Here is a 22,506-nt window from a genome sequence, read left to right on the forward strand (position 1 = left end):
CTGAAGCAATTGCAATAAAAAACTTTAACCTGATCCATGTATTTAAAAAGGATTTGTTATTTTGCTCTTCCATTACCGAATTCTTATTTTATGTACATTAAAACCACCCCTTTACTCATACATTTCCACTCACTCAATCCTCTTAAATTATGTAAGCTCTTTAAATCCTGTTCAGTTATTACGCAACCCATCGTACCAGTTTTTAATTCCAGGAATCTTGTGTGAACCCTTCATTACTTCCAAAGTTATCATAATTTATCTTCTCTGTCTCTGACCTTCACATCATCTACCCCTCACGTTTTTTTATTCTAACACTAAATGACCCCCGACCTGTTCTTGAACACATATATATAATTATTATTGATAACATTTGTCATTCCAATTCTTTTCATTCACTTATGTTAATTGTTTCACACTATATCTTACCTCAATGTAAAATTTTAATACATATTTGGTTGTAAGCAGCTGATGAGATACCACGAAATATAATGAATTCATATTATTCTACATCCATGTTTGCTCTAGCTTTATTTACATTCATAAAGAGAACTAGTTGCATGAAATTAATGGTGCAAAGCTGTTTAATCAATAGTTACCACATAACAGGCTAATTAGTCAGACTAAGGTTATTATCTTTAGTGAATTAATGCACTCATTTATTGATAAATTGTTGATGAAAACCCACATATTATTAAAAAGCCATTAGATAGTCAAAAATATCAATATTATATTTATGAATTAAAAATAAATATCAACGTAAGAGTATAGTAAACTCACAGTCTTGGTATTTTAGCAGATGCTTCCAGTTGAAATGTTAAATTACCAGAGAAACCAGAAATAAATGATCCAGGTGTACTGTCAGGATTCGATTCTAATTTTACTTGAACACCGTCAATAAACCATGTAAGCAGTGCTCCCGGTTTACCATGACGAGCAATACATTCAAGTACCATAATACTTCCATCATCAACAATTGCAGGTCGTGATGGACCAATATCTATTCGTTGACCTTTACCTTCATTAGTTATTTGAACAAGTTGTGGTGCTTCAGATGGAACTTTAAAACAAAAACATTTAAAGTAAAAATTAAAATAAATGTTGAAGTTGATCGGTGACTACAAACTATGTTATTCAGATTTTTTCTTGAATAAACACAACTCAGTTATAACAATGTTCAGACGGTTTGCTTAGTTTCCTATCATACTATCTTTTCATCGTCCGATTTGAAGCAAGGAAATATTTCTAATGGTTGCCAAAAGTGGATAAAAATACAGTTTATCTATCATTAAGATTTAGTAAAAATACATTATACTTAAATAAATAAACAGTGTGATGTCATTCAATGACATATCAGTAACTAATATAAACACCTTATTTTTGGTAGATATTCTCTTATTAAAGATGTAGCACTATCTTCATCTAACTGAAAATAGAGTTAATGCGGTTCCATATTTCCTAATTTATAGACGAACTAAATATACGTTATAACGTATGCCCTCTTAATATATAAACGTCAAATTAGAGAGGTAATGGATTTTACTAATCGGCGCCATGATACATAAAATCGTACGAGCAGTCTTGAGTGCGTATCGGCCCTGCTTTCTGCCTAGCCCAGCCAGTTAAGTCCAGAACACAAATAACAGCCTCGGCAATATGAATCATTATTCACAAGCATACTGGGTTTATATACTAACCAAACAGACCATATCATACCAAAAGATAGAAAAATAACATTTGTACAATAATTGGCCAATGTGGCTGTGGATAGGGGGAAAGTAATCAAGAATAGTAGTTCAAAGGTCACAAGGTTATGATAAGAGGAACACGAATACGATTAGGTCAGTTATTTAACAACTATACAATAGGAAATAGGCATATTACATTTGTCCATAATAGACCTTAGATTTACCATTCATAATTCACCAGGGGATATAACAATATACTTAAACAGTCGTTCATTAAAAGTCTATGTTGGCCGTCTATTGATTTTAAGGAATACAAATGCTAAACAGCTATGGAGTTCATGTTTGTATACCGTGTATAGCCATTCTATTTTGTACGATTTATTCCGTTCAAATTCGGTTTCTATAATTTATTGATAAGATTAGATAACCAGATTTTGTATGCGATTGTCGTTTCGTAATTCCAGTCTAGTTTTATTTCTATCAATAGTCACTCGAATAATTTTAAAAACTGCATAAAAATCAATACTGGTTATTTTCTTAGACGCCGAAAAAATGACATAATGCAATCTTTGAAGGGAAGAAATGTAGTTGAATTATTGAGGAATATCAATGGACAACAAAAATGAGAATAAGTCTCATCAGTTTTTCAGGATTTGATGTTATCGATTTCTGATATTTTTATGCAACCATAGATTATAAAAATGCTGGATATAGAAATTCAATTAATTGTATAATGTAGACAATGCAAACGAATGTTCAGCAAAAAATAAGTATGATAAAAGGTTTCACAATTTTTTCATATTTTACAGCAACGTTTGTAATTCATTTTAAACAATATCAAGTTAATTGAATCAGACATGCCATGAAGGAATAAAGTCGTACAAAAGTATAATATTTCATTCACACTACAGTCAATTATTTCGTATGATTTAATACATGGAGAGATTTGCATAGAATTTTTACTCAATGTATCTGATATAACTATACTTATCGTATAAAAAAAATAATTAGTTTATTGTTAAAACATAAAATCACTTAATTTCAGTGATGATTATCAAACATTATAAAAGTTATTAAAGATTACTATCAAACAGCTAATCTCCACTGGGTATACATAAATAATATGAGTTTCTCTAAGATATTTGTTTTAATAATTGAGATCATGAGTCAATTGAAGCTAAACCACCATGGAAAACCTGGACGCACTGCACGGCCGTTTAGTCCTATTATAGGACTCCTCAGTAGTGCGCACTCACGATCCCGCCTCACGAAATTCGAACCAAGGACTTACCAGTCCCGCGCGCGGGCGCTTAAACTCTACACCATTGAGCCGGCCGGTATCCAACGGTGTTAATGTCTAACTTCAACCGATCCACGAAATTGAGCGACACATCCATCACTGTCTTCAGTAGGTTACTATCTCACAACAGACGTGGTTGAACTCCACTGGTCACAACATCTCACCAGAATTCCAGGAAATACCTCTTGAAGTCAGTCACTAGTGAGCATATGTTGATTAATATCAGAAGGGGTTTTTGTGGATATCATAGTGGTTTCAATAGTTGAGATCATGAGTCAATTTATTTTATTTAATTTTTTTATTGTCTATTGTCATAAAATGATATTACGGTAAAAAAGAGATACATTACATGTATTTTTCTTATTTGTCATAGATATTCATACACTGATGCTTAAATATCAGTTTATGAACAAACTAGTTCCCCAGGGACTGTTATTATCTATCAATTTGAAAAAAAATATAATAAACTAATCAATCATAAAAATTATAGCGTTTGAATTCTTTTCTTCTATATTGATTCTATAGTGATTGTAAACAGAATATTGAACAAATTTTTTGATTCTTTTCTATTCTGTCCATTTTTTAAATCTTTTTTTCTACCCTTTTATCATTTCCAATGGTTTTTCATGATGATTAACTTTTAATAATAGTTATATTATATCATATAAATGCTTAGGTTTTAGATAGAGAAATAATAATCAAAATAATTTAGAGAATGACAGAATAAGACGGAAAAAAACTATTTCAAAATGTGATATTTTAAACTCTTTCTACAAGATAATGTCAAGAGTAAAGTAGCTTTTAATTAGTAAGCTTTGAGTAGTATAATATATATGTGATGAAAAACTAGGACCTTCTTTTGTCTTTTAAGAGAAATCAATAAGTTTGAATTGTCTGATATTTATGAGTCTATTATGGAGAAATTATAGTTCAGTGAAAATATGAATTTTTTTTTGTAAGAATTTGTGAAAATCAGTTCATATTGAAAGTATTTTTTTCAGAAGCGGTTTTGTGGAGATTTCAGTATTTTTCATAGTTGAAATCATAAGTCAATTAAAGATAGACCACCATGGAAAACCTGAAAGCACTAGAAGGCCGTTTCGTCCTATTATGGGACTCTTCAGTAGTGCGTATCCACGACCTCGCCCTGCGAGATTCGAACCCAGAGCCTAACAGTCTTGCGCCAGAGCACTTAACCGATAGACCACTGAGTCGGCATCCAACATAACCTTTTTTCAAATGTTATCTTATGTTTACTGGGTACAATTGGAAATTAAACGAACGTTTGATCATATTCTGAGATATCATTATAATGCACACGCAGAATTTCGTATATTGTCGAATTCAAAAAATCTTCAGGATTTTGTGAAGAACACGTTATTTTCAAACTTATAAGTTAAAATTCATTAGTTCATTTTATCACCTTCACCTAACACTAATTAGTCATATCTTCTTGAAAGGACTTTGGAAATTCATTTTGAATATTAGAATACTATAATTGTTTTGTAGAATGATTTGTAGACATGCGTTTAATTCAAAGATAATAATCTTATGTGTGATTGATCAAGAAAATAAAAAAAAACTTAAAATTTGTTATCTACTTATCTATTCATTCATTTATTCATTGTACCAACTATAAAGATAACTAGATTCAATCCTGACAATGATTGATTCATTTATTGTAATTATATTATGCTTTAATTTAATCTATTAAATAATTATTCACACGTAACTAATGACTATTGAATAAAAATACAGTAGACAGTTAGTTATTAAATTATGAAAAAGAAAACTCTTATTTATACAAAATGTAAATTGATTTTACATCATAGACAAGATTATGAAGAAAAAAATAATAAAGGTAACATTTTCCCGTATATTCTATTGTATGATTGTATGATGAGCTCATTAGATACTTTCTTCTTTGGAATATATTCGACCATATAAGACTATAATAGATCCGTGAATTTGTACCTCGATCCTTTGCATTCGAGTACATAAAATATAGTTTTGTCAACTAAAATCTTTATAACTTCATTATATACTTCTATAATGAACAGAATATCAGAACTATACATCAAATGCTTCATTTGCAAACCCTTCATTTTCGGTATGCTTCTTGTAATTCACAATTCCTTTCTATTTCCTTTTCTGTTTTCTTCGAATCGATCTTCTAAACTTCTGCTACCATGTATTTCTTTTCTGATCGGTATTACATACTACTTATATTGGCATACATAATTAGTGTATACTACAATTCGATAGGCCAATGTATTCTAAACATAATAATTGCGTTGAGATTTTATAATCTGAACTCATAGTTCTTTCATAAGCAAATAATTTCAGAAAAACGTTCAATCATATTGCTAAAAGAATTTTTCTTAGATATTAACAGCTCAGTGGCTTGATATGAACTTTTGCACTTATTAATAAACATTCATGATGATAATTTGCGTTAAATACCATAAAAAGTCTTCTTTCAGTGTTGAATCCGTTTTCAGGTAACAACAGTATATAGTGTAATTGAACATATATTCCAAAGTATATGAAAATAACATTCCTATACTAATCTAACCTTATAAAGACTTACAAAATTAGTTTACACAGTAACTAACTTTAAAACACCTCGATAAATAAATAAAATAAATATTCATACTGATCTCACAGAGTATAAACAACCCATTTAAACTTGGTAAACACTTTTCAATTGGGCACGTCGTTAATGGACCCGAAATCCCAAATTCAGAGTCTTTTAGAATAGGCTTTTGAATACAGATGTGATCAGCCATTGAATGGAAGTGACCTTCTCAAAAATTCTTCCTGAAGATGAGCAACAACAGTCGGTAATTTATTTTTTTAATGCAGCCTAGTTACAGATGTTGAAGTATTGGCATCAGTTAATTTAACTTTATACTCAGCTTCAAACTCATAGCAAAATCCTCTACTTTACTAAATAAACAATGAGATTATTTCTTACAACAGAGCAGTGCATTTGATTAATGTGATTTGACACATAACTACAGAACATCTCAGATCAGATTGCAGATTTACGTGACTACACAATATCTAACACGTTTGTGAAATACCTAAGTGATTGAATTCTGTTTCAAGGATTATTCATGATATTCACGAAATGTTTTGATGAATTGATGTAATGGATCGTGATAATTTTTGTGAGTAGTTCGACGGTATAGACAATGTTATTAAATATAGACCAATTAACACTGACTGAAAGCTTAAAATCAAACATCGCATAAATCTTTAAACGTTTTTTTAAGTTCGATATTGATTTATTGTATACTTTAAGTCAAACTGTACAATCTTCTGTCAAGAAGCATAGAAACTGTCTAAACGATTCTGTTCATTAAAGAGTTTCATTTTGTTTGATGTATATTCTCTTCACAAATTAATCTCTAATGGGAAATCATTAAAAGACCAGAAAGTTTTAAAGTCTAAAACTATTACTTAACATTTATTCCGTGGTACTGTCAATGACATCATTTTAAGATGAAAATTAGTTCCGACATATGAAGTAGATGATTACATCTTCCTCTTGCCAATAAGTTTATACAAAAAAAACACAACTAAATATAGGTATTTTTTAGATGATATCTTTATAATATTAGGCTCAACTAAATCTTCTATTACAAAGACGTAATTAATTATACTGACTTATATTTCTTCATCAGATAAACTGTCATTTTTGAGACAATAAAATAAACGAATTTCTAATAGTAGAAATAAAACAACTAGAAAGAATGGTTAGTTTTATTATCCAAAAAGGAAAGCCAACTAACTTCATACCATACTAATTGTAACTTTAATTAATAATAACTAGGTCTATAAATGTTTGATCATTGAATAAAACCTAAGCGGCATTTATTAAAAAAAAATTTATCAATTATCTTTGATGTTTGTTCAGACATTTTGCTAAAATTAAAATTGTAATAAAAAATAATGCAACTAAAAAATAATGCAACTTACGATCCAATGTATTTCCGTTTTCTTTCAGGAAAGCGTAATACATTAGGAAAGACAATGTTATCTACATTTCTTTCAATCGTTTACCGGAAATCAAATACTTCTAATTGTAAAATGAAAGTTATTTCTATTTATCAGTTATATAATTAACAAAGTATGTGTAATGTAACTGTTTATTATGTCTAAAGATTCTAAATTAAACATTTTTTATTTTTTAAATCTCTTTTAGTCAACCTAATAGTTAAGTAGTTCACTTATAGATAAGATAACCACAAATTCAATTGGCATGTTTTTATAACTAGCTTTTGTCGAATTCTTTGTTAACCATTTCAAGGATTACTGATGACTAATAATTAAGACGACTAAATAATACTTTCGCTTTTTTATGTTGGCAGTAACTTACATAGTCATTAGATGTATTTTGTCGAATCTTTATTCGTTTGAAGAAAGTTCGATGGAATAAATTTGAAGAACTTTTGTTTTCAAAGATACCTTGTAAGTTGACTAACTATGAACCATAGTTAAAGTTACAAACGCCTAGCTATAAAAAAATATTTGTTGTTGAATTATTGTTATTTGAAAGTGATTTGAGTGTATAGTACTTGCTCGTAGCCTCTTAAAAATAAAAAGTACTTCCCTTGGAAATTAAATTAGGATTGGATGAGATTATTAATGAAGTGTCAATATATATGAAAAACTGAATCAAAGTCTATATTACACTGAATGTACCATTTGGGTGTTCAAGTTATTAAGTGGTCAACATATGATATGACGTACAGCCGTAGATCAATGTACTAAAGTAGATAATTAAATGTTGAATGAATATAATTAAAAAAAATTCAATTAGAAAATCAGGCTACTTGGATTTGGATTTACTTTTAATTATCTTGAAGTTGTCTAGTTATGTTTCAGAAGATCCTTAACAGTTGGTCAGAAAAATGCATAATACATAAAAATGACTGGTGAATACATTGAATAACAAATTTTAGACTTTACGGAATTCTGTCTTTCATTTAAGATTAGAAAAACCTTACACGTTTTGCTTAATTTCTATGTTTACTACTACAAATTTCGTTCAGAATAGTAGTATTTTTCAAATTCAGTTTTTTTCATTTTTATACTGTGAGTTTCGTTCTGCTTTCGTTTTGTATATTATTATTAGAGACTTCCAGACATATGGAAGAAGGTCAGGGGTGGTCAAACTAAAACGTGACATCAGTCATTGAAGTCACTAACTTCTGGTTTGAGCCATGTTGGTAGATGCAGGCTACTTAGATTGGGTCCGCACAACTATCGTAACTAGTGGTTGGAGACTCTAGGTGACACGGTTCAGAATTGATCACAATGGCGTAGATGTATACATTCTTTGTCTTCACTTGAAGCTTTCTTTCTACGAACAAATTCTTTCTTCTTGTATCAAATATTCGTATGCAATCTGTTTTATAAATATGACTACCATTGAAGTAACTACTTAAATGAATTTGGTGTTCATATTGTTGTGCTAATGAGGTATGACAACTGGGATCGATGTATCTATGAGTCTGATTCTATGTTGTAGATAGATGACTAGACAGCTATGTAATTTTATAAAAAAGTCAACTATTCCTGTTACATTACAGTGAATAAGATATTTACTTCTGTCCAACATAACACATGATTATTCATTACCCTTAAACTTTACTAATTGAACTATAAACTTATTTCTATGATCAACTGAATGTTTAATGAACATCAATAATCTTTGATATAAGTATGTGAATTATAATAAACAATCATATAAAATCATTAATATATATGCATATATTCGTATCTAGTATTTGTGAATGAATAAAGTCAAACATAATTGTATTACATCATTGAATAATACATCTGTGTAATAATAATAATCATAATAATGATTGAGTTTTTTTTCACAAACTTTAGGATTTTATAGTTTTTCATTAATTTTAAGTAACTAATTGACTGATTGAATTAGAATGTTGAAATTTGTTTTGACAAATAGTTGTTACAACTGGTTAGCATTTTTTTCCAAGGTTGTTTTAAACGGGATGAAATTGCTGACACCATGCCCAACCTCCATCTTTTACCCAGGTTTGAGACAAAAAGTAACTCTAGAAGAGCCAAAGGTGGAGATGGAGAAGCTCTGAAAGAGGTGGAAACTTTCACGTACCTGGAAAGTATCATCGATAAACAAGGAGGATCTGATGCAGACACAAAGAAAAAGGACACATTCCAATAGGTGAAGAATATATAGAACTAAAAACATCTGTCTGTCAAACAACATTAGAATTTTCAATACGAACGTCAAGTCAGTTCTACTGTACAGAGCTGAAACTCCGAGAACTATTACAACCATCATCAAAAAGTACAAGTATTTATAAACTATTGTCTATACAAGATACTCATTGTTTATTGGCCGGATACCATCGGCAAACAATTTACTGTGGGAGAAAACATACGAACTTCCAGCTGAGGAAATTAAAGAAATACGTTGGAAGTGGATAGGACATACATTACGGAAATCATCAAACTGTATCACAAGGCAAGCGCCAACTTGGAATCCTGAATGCAAACGAAAAAGAGGAAGACCAAAGAATTAGAGGCAGACATCAAAAGAATGAAATGCTATTGGAATCAACTGGAAAGGATTGCTCAAGGCAGAGTTTGATATAGAATGTTGATTGGCGGCCTATGCTCCTCCAGAAAGGATAACAGGCGTAAATAAGTGAGTGTGTTACAACACTTATCATTAAATATGAGTATAATGTTTGACATTTTTAACAAGTGATGCAATAATATGTCACATTATTTGTTATCAAAGAATCACGTTCTTGTCAGTTTAAAACAGTAAACTGTTTCATTCATTGTAATTTGAACTAATAAACTTTATTAAGTTATTAGAAAGTGATATAATACTAAGGATAAAATATTTATACTGATCGGTTAATAAGATGTTTATAGAAATAAGTATGAAAAATCAAGTTCATTCCTTGACTATTCTTTTTTTTGAACCTCCAGAACACTATATACTCATATAACAAATCTGGAAACAAGTTGAAAAACATTTGTTCAATATTTTTCGTCATTTCGGTACATCTTAAAACTCTGTTTCAAACATGTTTTTGTAATTCTGTTCTTTTCTATCATAAACTGAAGAGATAATTTGATAGTAGATTTCATCATATTACTGACTTCAACTAAAAAACCATTACAAATAGATGGAATCAAACAAATGCTTTGAAATAGCTTACAACTCTTTAGTTTTATGGCACCTATAAAGGCATTACCTTCAAATGTAGCTGTAAACATAATTCTTGTAGTAAACAAATAATATATCCGTAATATCCCAATGAGTAGAAAAATTAGATTTTCTGACTCTTCGTGACTCAGTGTAAGTCAGTTCTTCAGAGAATAAATTCTTGTAGACATTTCCAACTTCAACTAACATAAGTTGCTACCCTTATCGATCCTATAATGTAAACAAGAATTTCCTTTTATCTTAATAATGATCACATATTTTAATTCTTATTCTGTTACAGTTATATTGAAGGTTTGATACACTTTATTAAGTCAAATAACTATGTTTTTAATCTGAAAAAAATCAGATTATACAATTACAAAGCCCAATTACATTAATAAAGGTCTCATATTCATATACATTTCATTTATGTTACTAAAGTGTATTTCTCGTCATCTTTCCTTTTACTGAATCTAGATAACACCATACTGACATTTTATTGGTAATTCATCCATCAAATTATAATACCCGACAAAATTTATTCACCAGATAAATATATGGCTTACAATATTAATTTTAATTATGAAACTACTGAAACTTTCAATCAACATGCTAAATCCAAAAATCCATATCGTCCAATTCATTCAATGTACTTGAATAAAGGTAACTGAGGATAGATAGTAAAAATCTATATACAATTAAAGAAAGCCTGTATAGATCATTTGTACAAGTATGTTAATACTTAATCAATTTAACTTTTAATCATATTCTATATTTTTTTCATTTAACAGAATGAATACTTTCTTTATTGAACGAGTTCAATGATGGAAGGTTCCTTTTTGTCTTTTCTCCAAAAATATGGTTTTTATTATGTATTACAAACATTACTTACAATTATTTGCATATTAATTTTTATGAAAATTTTTTAATAAAGATTCAATGTATCATCATATTCATAATTGTAATATGTAAATTAAACATAAATTATTACATAATAAAAATGCAAATCATTTTAAACATAAATCATAATGGAACATGAATATTTGTATAGGTATACACTGTTTATATTTATGTGAGTAAACGTGACCGTAATATTGATTTAATTCATAATAATAAATATGTAATCGGAATATTCTAGAACTTTGTATCATTTATTGTTAGTTAAAAATGTATACATACTTATTGTGGAAATTCTTAATAACCTTTATTAATCTTATAATATTGAGATCCTATTCATTGTTTCACAAATAAATGAATAGATACATGTCTGGTTGTTTTAATAAATAATAATGTTATATAGTTGAGATCATGAGTAAATTGAAGCTAGACCACCATGGAAAACCTGGAAGTACATGACGGCCGTCTTGTCCTATTGTGTGACTCCTCAGCAGCACGCATCCACGATCCCAACTCGCGAGACTCGAATACACAACCTATCAGTCTCACGCGCGAGGGCTTAACCACTAGACTACTGAGCCGGCCGGCATCCAACGGTGTTAATGCCTGACTTCAACCAATCCAAAAAATTGAGCAATTATATAAAATTACTAAAATCTCCACAAAACCCCTCCTGATAATGATCATATGCTCACTAGTGACTGGCTCCATGAGGTATTTCCTGGGGTTCTAGTGAGAAGCAGTGACCAGTGGAGTTCAACCGAGTCTGTTGTGAGATAGCGTCTCACTGAAGACAATGGTGAACGGTTGCTCAATTTCGCAGATCGGTTGAAGTTAGACATTAACACCGTCGGATACCGGCCGGCTCAGCGGTCTAGAGGTTAAGAGCTCGCCCAAGAAATTAATGTGTATAAAGAGTATAACTTCAGAAGTCTCGTGTCTTTAAGTCTTTTAGAATTACCAGAACAGTAATATAAAAAAGAGCATTCTGAGTCGGCTGCTTAGGTCACTAACATGATTTTCGGTTGGTTGCATATCTTGCTTGATTACGTTTAAACTTAGTTGAACAAATAACTTTATTCATAGGGGATGTAAATACTTTTAGAAACTTCTCATAACCGAAATGACAACAAATGATTCAATATATTAAATACTTATCACTTCCCAAAAATATTAGACGAAATGGTTGACAAATATATTATTTTTTTATCATTAAGCTTTTTTTAAGCTTCGATTCCTAAAATGAAAATGAACATTACGTTTGAAAGTTTTAAAGAGATTTCGAAGGTAACCATATCATCTGGAGGTCCTGGAAGAGCATACTTAGGTGTCGAACTTCAATGAAACATCCATTTAGTGCTGAATGGTTGTTCAAAGTTAGCTAGGCTTTGTTATTCCTAAATCTTGACCGTTACAGATCTAGCATAAAGGAGGGATTGATGTTAGAAATTTTTAGGAAAACTGAAGTAACTTTAAATGTTCAAGATAATGATAAACATTTATGATTTCTTTGAGTTTGAATAGTAGAAAACCACTGTTGATCAATAAATTATTGCGAAATATGATCTTCGTTGTAAGATCTTCTAATCATTAAAAGATACTAGGTTGAATGTAAGTGATAACACTCTTCCTTTAAATCATTGGTGCATTTGGTGCATTTCATTCTGGAAAAAAAATATATTATCAATTAAAGGTGAGACAAAGATTTTTATTTTCCTTCCATTTATTTGCTAGACATGTATGAGTTGTTGTATGTACTTGATACCATCAGTGAGTAAAATCTCCAAGTAAAAAAAATTAGAAAATATCTATTATATCTTATTACAGTTGCTTATCAATGGTAGGCATCAGTTTTAAGTCTATTGTTTAGTTTAGTCTCTTTGGTTTTTGTTAACAGCCAAAAGAAACGCTCATTAAGGATATGTTATCCTGATTAAACTTTTCCACACTTATTAAAATATCTACAATTTGGTTCTGATACAGAGTTAATTTGTAAGAAAATTATTAAACGTGTGAAATTACGTTTTTTAATTTTATTATGTAAAATCAATGGGTTATTCATTTTGCTCCAATCCTACTACACCTTAAAAACTTACATTGTATAATAATAGATAACTTTATAAAAATAAAATAAACTGATGGTTCTGGGACTTGTAGTGTACTTTTTGCTGAAATCTTACTGTTTGTAATCCTTAGGTAAGGTTTTAGGTTTATGAAAGAATTAATTCACTGTTAAAAATATCTTGATTAATTGTTTTTGTAGAACTCCCTGACTAGAGATTTTGTATTCACTGTTTTAGCGGTCTTTATAACTATCTGTTCATCATTTACCTAAAACTGTGAGCAAATTTTATTACTAGTGAACGCCCGTATTTATAAGCTACATAATGGATCATATGCTGGATAATACAGTACCAAGTGTACTTTATTTCGGTAATAAATAAATAAACTCTTCGTGCTAGAAATTTAGTTCTTCACTACCATCTGGAAAAGATATTGTACTATTCAAATTTTTTGAAGCTTCAATGGTTTTAACAAAGCCATATACATGATTTACTTTCATTTATATCCTCAACCATATTATTTCTTTCATTTGTAAAACTTGTATTACTCACCGTTAGCTGGAATTTCGAACTTCGCTTTATGTAAGATGTCTCATCTACTATTAAACAGTTATATTGGGAGTTAACTGAATCGATATACATTAAATACAACGAAGTTGCCAACTGATCATTTGTCACTTACATCTAGGATCAGCTTAACAAATAAAGAATCAACAACCTCTAAACTCATTTCAATAAGAATAAAGTCTTGATATTTGTCAAGTTATAACCAAACCATATACTAAATTCAACATTATTAAACATATCGTTAAATAAAACTAACTGTATGGAGTTTTTTCACTTATTTAATTTTGTCAAGGTCACTAAAAGAGTTAAAATTGGGATTCTGTATTCCTATAGTAACTATTTTATGATAATCACTGATGATAGATAAGGATACATGAATTCTAGAAGTGAAATATTCGTTCGCTCTGTACATCATCTGGTTTATCATCTAAATCAAGCCAGTTTACTAAATAACTTTTTTTCACTGTTTTTTTTGTTTTAAAATTACCATTTACCTTCTTTTATTATCCACATTATTTATATGAAGGACAGGAATTTTGTCTGTTCAAATATCAGTTTATTTATGTATATAAGCTATATTTAACACATTTAAACGTTTCAGTTTATAGAAATGAAAGAATTGTACTGTTAAACTGACCGACTAGAAAGATAAATGACCTACCGCCATAAATAATTCTTATGAATGAATTTTCCGCTATTGTTAATAACGTTAGTTTACCAAAACACAGTGTGAATACTTTAAAATAATACGAAAACTCAAGCGTCCTGTTAAATATATCACATTCTACAGTATTTGAACGTATTTTTTTCCATTAAAGTTTTACGATAGGTACAAATATACGTGCATAAATGTTGAAAGAAAAAGTTTGCCTCTGTCATCATTTGTAAAAAAGTAATATAAACAGCCATTTTATCCATGAATATGTTTTACTGGCCTTCTTCATTTACTTTGTCGGCTTTATCAGTGTAGAAAATGTTAAGTAATCTGCTTTTGATAAACAAATCTAGTTTAGTTATAGGAAAATAGAGAGATTTTCTCATAGATGGATCATTTCACTAACTGATTCAAGCACAAAGTATAATATTTGTATTGCTGTTCTCTTTTACATATCAAAAAGAAAGATAATGCCTGAGTTATAGTAAATAATGTGTGTAGGTAAACGAAATAACTTGGTTAAGATAACAAGATTAGCAATGTATTCAATATTGAATAACATTTAAAAAGGATTACTGGATTGAAACAAATTCCTAATAAGTAAATATTCCACGATCAAATGTCATAGTTAGTTTGTTTAATTAATTTACGCAACACCATACATCAAGGTAGATTTATTTTAATTCAGAAATAATAAATTAGTTGAACTAGACGTTACACTGCCTATTTAACCATTAACGATATCACTAGGTTGAGTTAACGTCCATTTGTATAGAAGTATATAAATAAATTAATTATTCTGAGCGATTCTCGTTAAGATTGGAAATATGTATAGTAATCGTTTAATTTTTTGAGGATTTATCCACGAGAATCATATGATCTACATTTTAAAACAAAACCATAGGCACTATATTCAAGTTGTGAATACTTTATATCTAAATAGTTATTTACTGAATATTGTCCTTGATCATTTGTTAAAATAGACATACATTTAATGTAATCTTTCAATAAATAAATATACTGTTGCTCTTATGTAATAGAAATATGTATCTACTTAACCTGATATACAAAATACACCATCTGAACGTGGTAAAACTAGTTTGTATAAATGTACAATAAAAATGATAATATTGTAGATTTTGAAATAGAAAGTCTATGTTACTCGCCTTCTCATGGTAACAACAAAAATGATCCCATTTTTTTCACTCATTTTGATCATATCATAGTTCTCACTTAGTACTAAATTAGCGTTCCATTTGTTGCTTAGTAATATTCTAAAGATGAAAGTTGGTTAAAAACATTACATTGATTTCATGAATTTAAATAAAGACAGAACAAATATTGATACAGAATAATATGAATTCATTATATTTCGTGGTTTCTCATCAGCTGCTTACAACCAAATATGTATTAGAGTTTTAGCATTGGGACAATAAATAGTGTGTAACGATTGACATAATTGAATGTAAAGGATTGGAATGACAAAAGGTTATCAATGATAACTATAGATATATATATATATATGCAAGAAAAGGTCAGAGGTTATTAGGTATTAGAATCAAGGATGCATAAAAGGTAGGTAGTGTAATAGTTAGGTGGAGTTCAAAGACAGATAAGATAAAATATGTGATAATTTTAGAGTTAATGAAGGATTAAATTCATTTAGTATTGATTGAATCTTCCCATTGATGTGTTTGGACTGCAACTGGTCAGTCTCTTATTGGAATATGTGCATACTGTGCGTATTGCCTCGAAATAGCGTTAATTCACAAGCATTATAAGCAAAGATGGATAGTGGCTAGCAGTGGAATCCAGGACGCACGCCACTTCGTCCTATTTGGGACTCGTCAGCTGGATGTGCCTACATCTCAGAGTTGATGTTCACTCTAGGACTCGAACCCAGTAGCTAACAAGACTCAGTAGCTGAGTGGATAACGCGATGGCGTTTGAAGCGAAAGGTACTGGGTTCGAGTACCAGAGTGAACATCAACTCTGAGATACAGGTACATCCATCTGACGAGTCCCAAATATAACGAAACGCGCATCCTGGATTCCACTGCTAGCCACTATCCATCTTTGCTTGTAATGAAGGATGGATTATTATATTTGTGATCATCATTTGTAAATAATTGATAATTTTTGAGTTTATTTATAAATGATCATTTGTTACTTATTACCAGATCCTAATATTCTTTTTAAAAATGAAAACGAATTGAATGGAATTGCAACTCCGTTGTATTTGTTTTGTTTTTTCTTTAAATCAACTAATCCACCCTGAAATCGGGCATTTCTATGTTCATGAAATATTCACTAATGTAAATACAACATTCATTAAGATTACAAAAGTGTTAAGTGTCAAAGGAATGTTTATTGACCTTCATTTTTTTCTTAAATTGTGAAATAACCTAATACATTCGATTTTTTTAAAATTCCGTACTGTATTTATTTTAGATTTAAATTTTGACACCGATACAAAAACAAACAAACAATAATACATGCTTGATTGCATTAAAACAATTCTTTGGTTAAATGTTAAATGGAAAAATAATTTACCAAAAAAAGTGTTTTTATTAAAAAACAACAACATAAGAATGTATAAGCAAATTCTGTCAATTTTTATGTTAGAAATGATTTTGTTGATTTAATGGTTGTCATATATTGACAAGTTACCTATAAATGAAATATTTCCAGGTCAAATTAATTATTTTTTTCAAATATCCTTGAACTGAAATTGAATTTGGTGAGTATTGATGATAAACATTTATTACATATAAAATTATTTACCTTAACAGAAAGCGGGTTTTGTTGAGATTGTAGTAATTTAATAGTTTAATTAATGAGTTGATTAAATCTACACCACCATAGAAAACTTGAAATCCAACTATTAAATTGTTACAATTTCAACAAAACTCCTTTCTGATAATAATCATCATGTGCTCATCAGTGACTGGTTTTAAAAGGTATTTCTTGGAGTTCTAGTGTGTAACCGAGTTCAACCGTGTCTATTGTGGAGCAGTCATTCACTGAAGACAATGGTGGACGGTCACACAATATCGTAGATTGGTTGAAGTTAGACATTTGCACTATGAGATGCCGGCTCGGTTGTCTAGAGGTTGAGCATTCGCGCGCGAGACCTAAGGTCTTAGGTTCGAATCCCGCGAGCGTGATCGTAGATGCGCTCTGCTGAAAAGTCCCATACTGGGACAAATCGGCAGTCCAGTGATTCTAGGTTTTCCATGGTGTTCTAACTTTAATTGACTCATGGATTCAACTAATAAATTATTTACTTTCGTTAGTGCTTTTCGCCTTTAGGAATATTTATATATAAATAAAAATCATGAAGCAGAAGTTTACTAATATAGTCTTAAACTTGATATTATTTATAGTTAGACATTTTTATATTCACTAGACCGAAAGATTTTATAACGAGTAACATCAGAATTTACAACTCTTTCCTGTTACAAAATAAAGTCCAACATCCATTTCCATTGTTTTAAAGTTGGTGAAAGGTAATGAAAACTAAATCTTAAACAGAAGGTTCGTGTTTCTGTACGGTAAATAGCTATTGCGGGAAAAAAACTTTCTAAAAGAATATATCTCATTTCAGATATTTGGATGGAAGATATTTCTGGATAGTAATCAGAAATATGACAAACAAAATTGGATGTTTAACATGGAACCTAAATATGTCATTCGGTTTGCCATCAAGTTTTACTTACGGATGTATCATGTTTTTGATTTTAAATCAAAGTTTGCTAAACAAACAGTCCAATGCTATACTTGTCAGTGTTACAAAACTTAACAACCTATTTCACTGTTTTTTATCGACTGTTTTCAGACAATAAACACATTGATTTCAATGATTGCAAAGAATATTTTTCTAATTGAACTTATATTAGTATTTCAAGTTATAAACAGTCTCACAATTATAAATCGGTTTATTTATGTAAACATTAGAATGAAAGTCAGATTTGAAGATTTCAAAATGAATTATTCATGAAGTGGATTGTCAATAACAAAAAAAAACATTTCACTTTTAATATCCAGATGAATAAGGAAACTTCATGTCAATAACATTTATGATAAATGAGTTAGACATAGACAAGTAGTTATCTGTAATTGAAATTTATTTTACAAAAGAAAATAACAACACACTTGTATCAAGTTGTAGGTAAAATGATCCTGGATTCCACTGCTAGCCACTATCCATCTTTGCTTAAAATGCTTGTAAATTAAGGCAATATCGAGGCAATATGTAGAGTATGCACATATTCCAATAAGAGACTGACCAGTTGCAGTCCTAAACATCAATGAGAAGATTCAAACAAGTAATACTAAGTGAATTTATTATTCATTAAGTTTATAGACATTATATTAGATTTCAGCGGGATTCTTGTAAGTTATTAATTATAAGTTGATTGGCAAAGAAAAAGAGATTCTGAAATGTATCCATCAAAAAGAAATTCGGAATAAAAAAAAGATCAAATACATTTAGATAGAATAAAAGATAATGATGAAAATTAATCCATCCACTTACCTTGTACTGTTAAGACAGCTGTTTGACTTAGATATTGTTGTCGCATAAAATTCACTTGACATACATATGAACCTTCATCTGATAATTCTACATTCATTATTTGGAGATCATATTGTCCTAAAGAAATTGAATAAATATCGTTGTGAAAGTTAAAAGCATTAGTTAATACAGTTATATACATACATAATTGAATTTATTTACATTGTCTAAATATAGTTTCAGTATGTAATATTATAAAGCTAACTACAACACAGACGTTTTGGAATTAGATACTAGATAACTGTAAACATTAAGAACATTATTCTTATTATTGATACATGTCTTCTATGTAATTACTTCTGTGTAAATTTACACCAATAGCATACTTTATCCAATACTTATCATCTGCACGATATGCGATGAAATTTATGAATGTACTTCTCTTTCTAAAAGATGTTGTCATAGGTCGAAAATCTGATGTATTAGTGTATTGACTATGTTATCTAGAAAGAATGATGGATGCTATGCAATTCAACAGTCCTGCTAAGCAAATACAACATCACCTAAATAAAAATGATCTGACCCATTTTATAAAATTTCCCAATTTTTAATTGATCATAACTTTAAGAATTATTTGTGGTAGCAATAAACTTTTAATTGATTAAACAGATACCATTTAGTGTTTAGAAAGAAACAAAATACTACTTAGAGTAACAATTATACTATACAATCCATATTGGATGGATTTTATTTCAAAATATATTTTACAAAATGTATATATATTTTATTCACTAACTTCTAGTCTTAGCCATGTTGCTAGATGCAGACTACTTGGTTGGGGTCCGCGCGACTATCGTAAGGAGTGATTGGAGACTCTGAGTGACATGGCTCGGAATCGATCACAATGGCGTAGATGTATACACTCTTTCTTCCCATAAACCGTGAGATTAAAATTGCTATATACTTTTATTTCTACGAACTAATTCCCTCTTCCCGTATTATATCCTTATACGCAATCTTCCCTTTATATATTACTACCATTGAAGTAACTACTTCTATAAATTTAGTGTTCATCTTGTTGTACCAATGAGGTGTGCAACTTGGACCGATGCATATATGTACCTGATCCTACATTGTAGCTGACTGACCGACTGACTTAGTTATAAAATATATTTCATGATTGAATCATTCTAAGCTATTAAAATTCAATAATACCAACCTGTCCAAATTTTAGTCTGAACTAATTTTTATATTTCTTAACTAGGTATAAAAAAATACGGTAGTAATCCAGAAGAGAGGGAACTTTACAATACGAAATAAATAGAAGTTATAAAGCTTTTACATTTAGAATTAATGTATAGATAAACAAATACGTATGTGGTAATAAAAGTATTTACGTATACCAAAGTTTATGTGTTTCAGTGTTTATTATTTTAAGACAATATAGAAATCGATTTTTTACCTAATTAATTATACAATTTGCATTCTAATGATGTTATTGTACTTCATGAACACTAATAAATAGCTATTTCTTTTGAAAAGTTATCATTTCCAAGTACTCGGAAGATAGTTTTGTTCATGAGATGAAGAAAAACATATTTTACTGTCAAAGCTTTTCAGTATTTATCTTTGAACAATGCAAACCAACTACAGATCGATGGGAGTGTTATAATGCGAAATATAGCGTGGGTATTGCGATAGGACTACGCGAATTTCTACCGATTGACCAAATTCAGATATCCTAGTTCGACCCCAATACTGTTCCCCAACTCCAATAAATCAGAACACAGCCGTTAAATAAGAATTGTTTATGGGGTCAGCAGCAGAACAAAAATGGTTTACAGACAAGGCATATTTATACAGTTACGATGACTATTAACAGTAACCAATGGAAAGGAAGGACACGTGAAGGTTATAATTAGGACGACTCAAAATTGACCAATAGGGAAACGACACATGAAAGTCATAGTTAGGACACTGTAAATAATGGCCAATAGGAAATAACATGCGAATTATGTGAAGAGTCTGAAAACATACCATTTTACATTCGAGATAATTTTTGGGATATTCTTGTGAATATCCTAACACCTCCCCTTGGAAAAAATTAATAGCGACGCAATCGTGGGTTTACCTGAAAGTTCTTTGGTTTTCTGCGTTTGCGTGCCGACCTCCTTCGAGGTAACGACCGAGAACTTGAAGAATGTTCTGCTTGATTAGATGACTGAGTTGCCTCCGTTGTAGGTATTGGCGGAAGTTGGAAAGTATCCAGTAATAAATCGAGTGGGATGCGTTTCGTAACTTCAACTTTTTCCTTGGATTCTCTTGGCCTTAGTTGATTATGGTGCCTGGTCCAGATTTCTTTGTTTACTCTGACCTCATACATGACCTTCCCCTGTCTCTTTGCGACTTCACCCTCTATCCATCTATCATACCCATGTCTATAGTCCCGCACATACACTTTTGCGTCAACTTCGTAAGGAATTCGGGTATTCTTCATGTGAGGACTCTGTTGGGCTACTCGCCTGGGTGTCATTGCATTATGAATTGTTCGTAGCTTTCGTCCAGGCTGGAGGAGTTCGATGAATCGATTTTGGAGGTCTGCAGCATGCTGTTGTGTAGTAGCAGGAGTTTTTACTTGATTACAGATAGTGCTGATAGGTAGATTGGCAAGACCAAGTTCTTCGAACCAATCTAAACCCAGAAGATTGAGAGGGGATTTGGTGATGTAGCACGTACCCTTGAAGGTTGTACCTCTGAACGAAATACAGCAATTAAGTTCACCATGAAGGCGGAGATGACCACCACATGCACTAACGGCTGTCTGCGAAGATGGTTTGATGGGAGGTTGACCCAAGGTTCGCCAAGTTTCTTTTGACAGAATAGTGATATCTGATGCAGTGTCCAACTGCAATCGAACTGGCTGACCATTGATTGAGAGGGTAAGAAATTTGCGTCGCGTGGCGGCATGGGTGTGGAAGACTGCTGCTAAACTTCCTGATGAGGGAAGCTGCTTTTTAGTATGACGACGTTGCGTCTGTGCATTTCGACGACTATTGGGTCGATGAGATTGGCAAAAACCGCTTTTGTGACCAACTTTATGACAGCGATCGCACACCTGCTGTTTGAATGGACAAAATTTCACATAATGCCAGGCTCCACAGTGCCAACATGGAGAGGGGGGCTTCTTGTGAACCGGTCTGGAGTGATTAGAGAAAGAAGGAGCACTGGCTTTCGTAGGACCACAGGTTGTTGATCTCGGAGATTTGTTCTGACGTTGGACAGCGTGAACTTCGCAACCACCCTGGCCCCCAGATTGGACCAAAGTGGTGTCACGCTGCAGGTTGACAATGCGTTGATACTCGTCGGCGATTGCATTAAGTGTCAGCGTAGGGTCTTGTTCAAGGCGGTTCAGCAATCGAGTTCTGATGTCGGAGAATTTGGGTGACTGAAGACTACATATGAATACGAGGGATTTGAATTGGTCGTCGGTAAGGGATTTGAGCTTGAACCGTTCGCACTCACGGTTGACAATGCCAACATGGGTTAAGAAGTCATCGGACTCGTTCATGACCAGTTTTAAACAGCGATAACGCGTATTAAAAAG

General features: G+C 30.9%; 1 protein-coding gene and 1 non-coding gene across 2 annotated transcripts in view; one reads left to right on the plus strand and one right to left on the minus strand.

Annotated features, from left to right (window-relative positions):
• Window positions 1-773: 773 nt before the first annotated feature.
• The window catches only part of Smp_144880 (hypothetical protein), a gene marked incomplete at both ends in the record, with an annotated part of 35,202 nt that continues 13,469 nt past the window's right edge, over window positions 774-22,506 (minus strand). The window contains 2 exons of the mRNA XM_018795996.1: window positions 774-1,057; window positions 18,924-19,040. Of these exons, the coding sequence (XP_018650253.1) occupies window positions 774-1,057; window positions 18,924-19,040 (401 nt within the window). The remainder of the gene's footprint in view (window positions 1,058-18,923; window positions 19,041-22,506) is intronic.
• Smp_tRNA_00067_Pseudo_TTG.1.1 lies at window positions 16,371-16,440 on the plus strand. The gene has a single exon. It is a non-coding gene (tRNA).

Source organism: Schistosoma mansoni, chromosome 2, assembly GCF_000237925.1.
Source record: "Schistosoma mansoni strain Puerto Rico chromosome 2, complete genome".
NCBI lineage: Eukaryota > Metazoa > Platyhelminthes > Trematoda > Strigeidida > Schistosomatidae > Schistosoma > Schistosoma mansoni.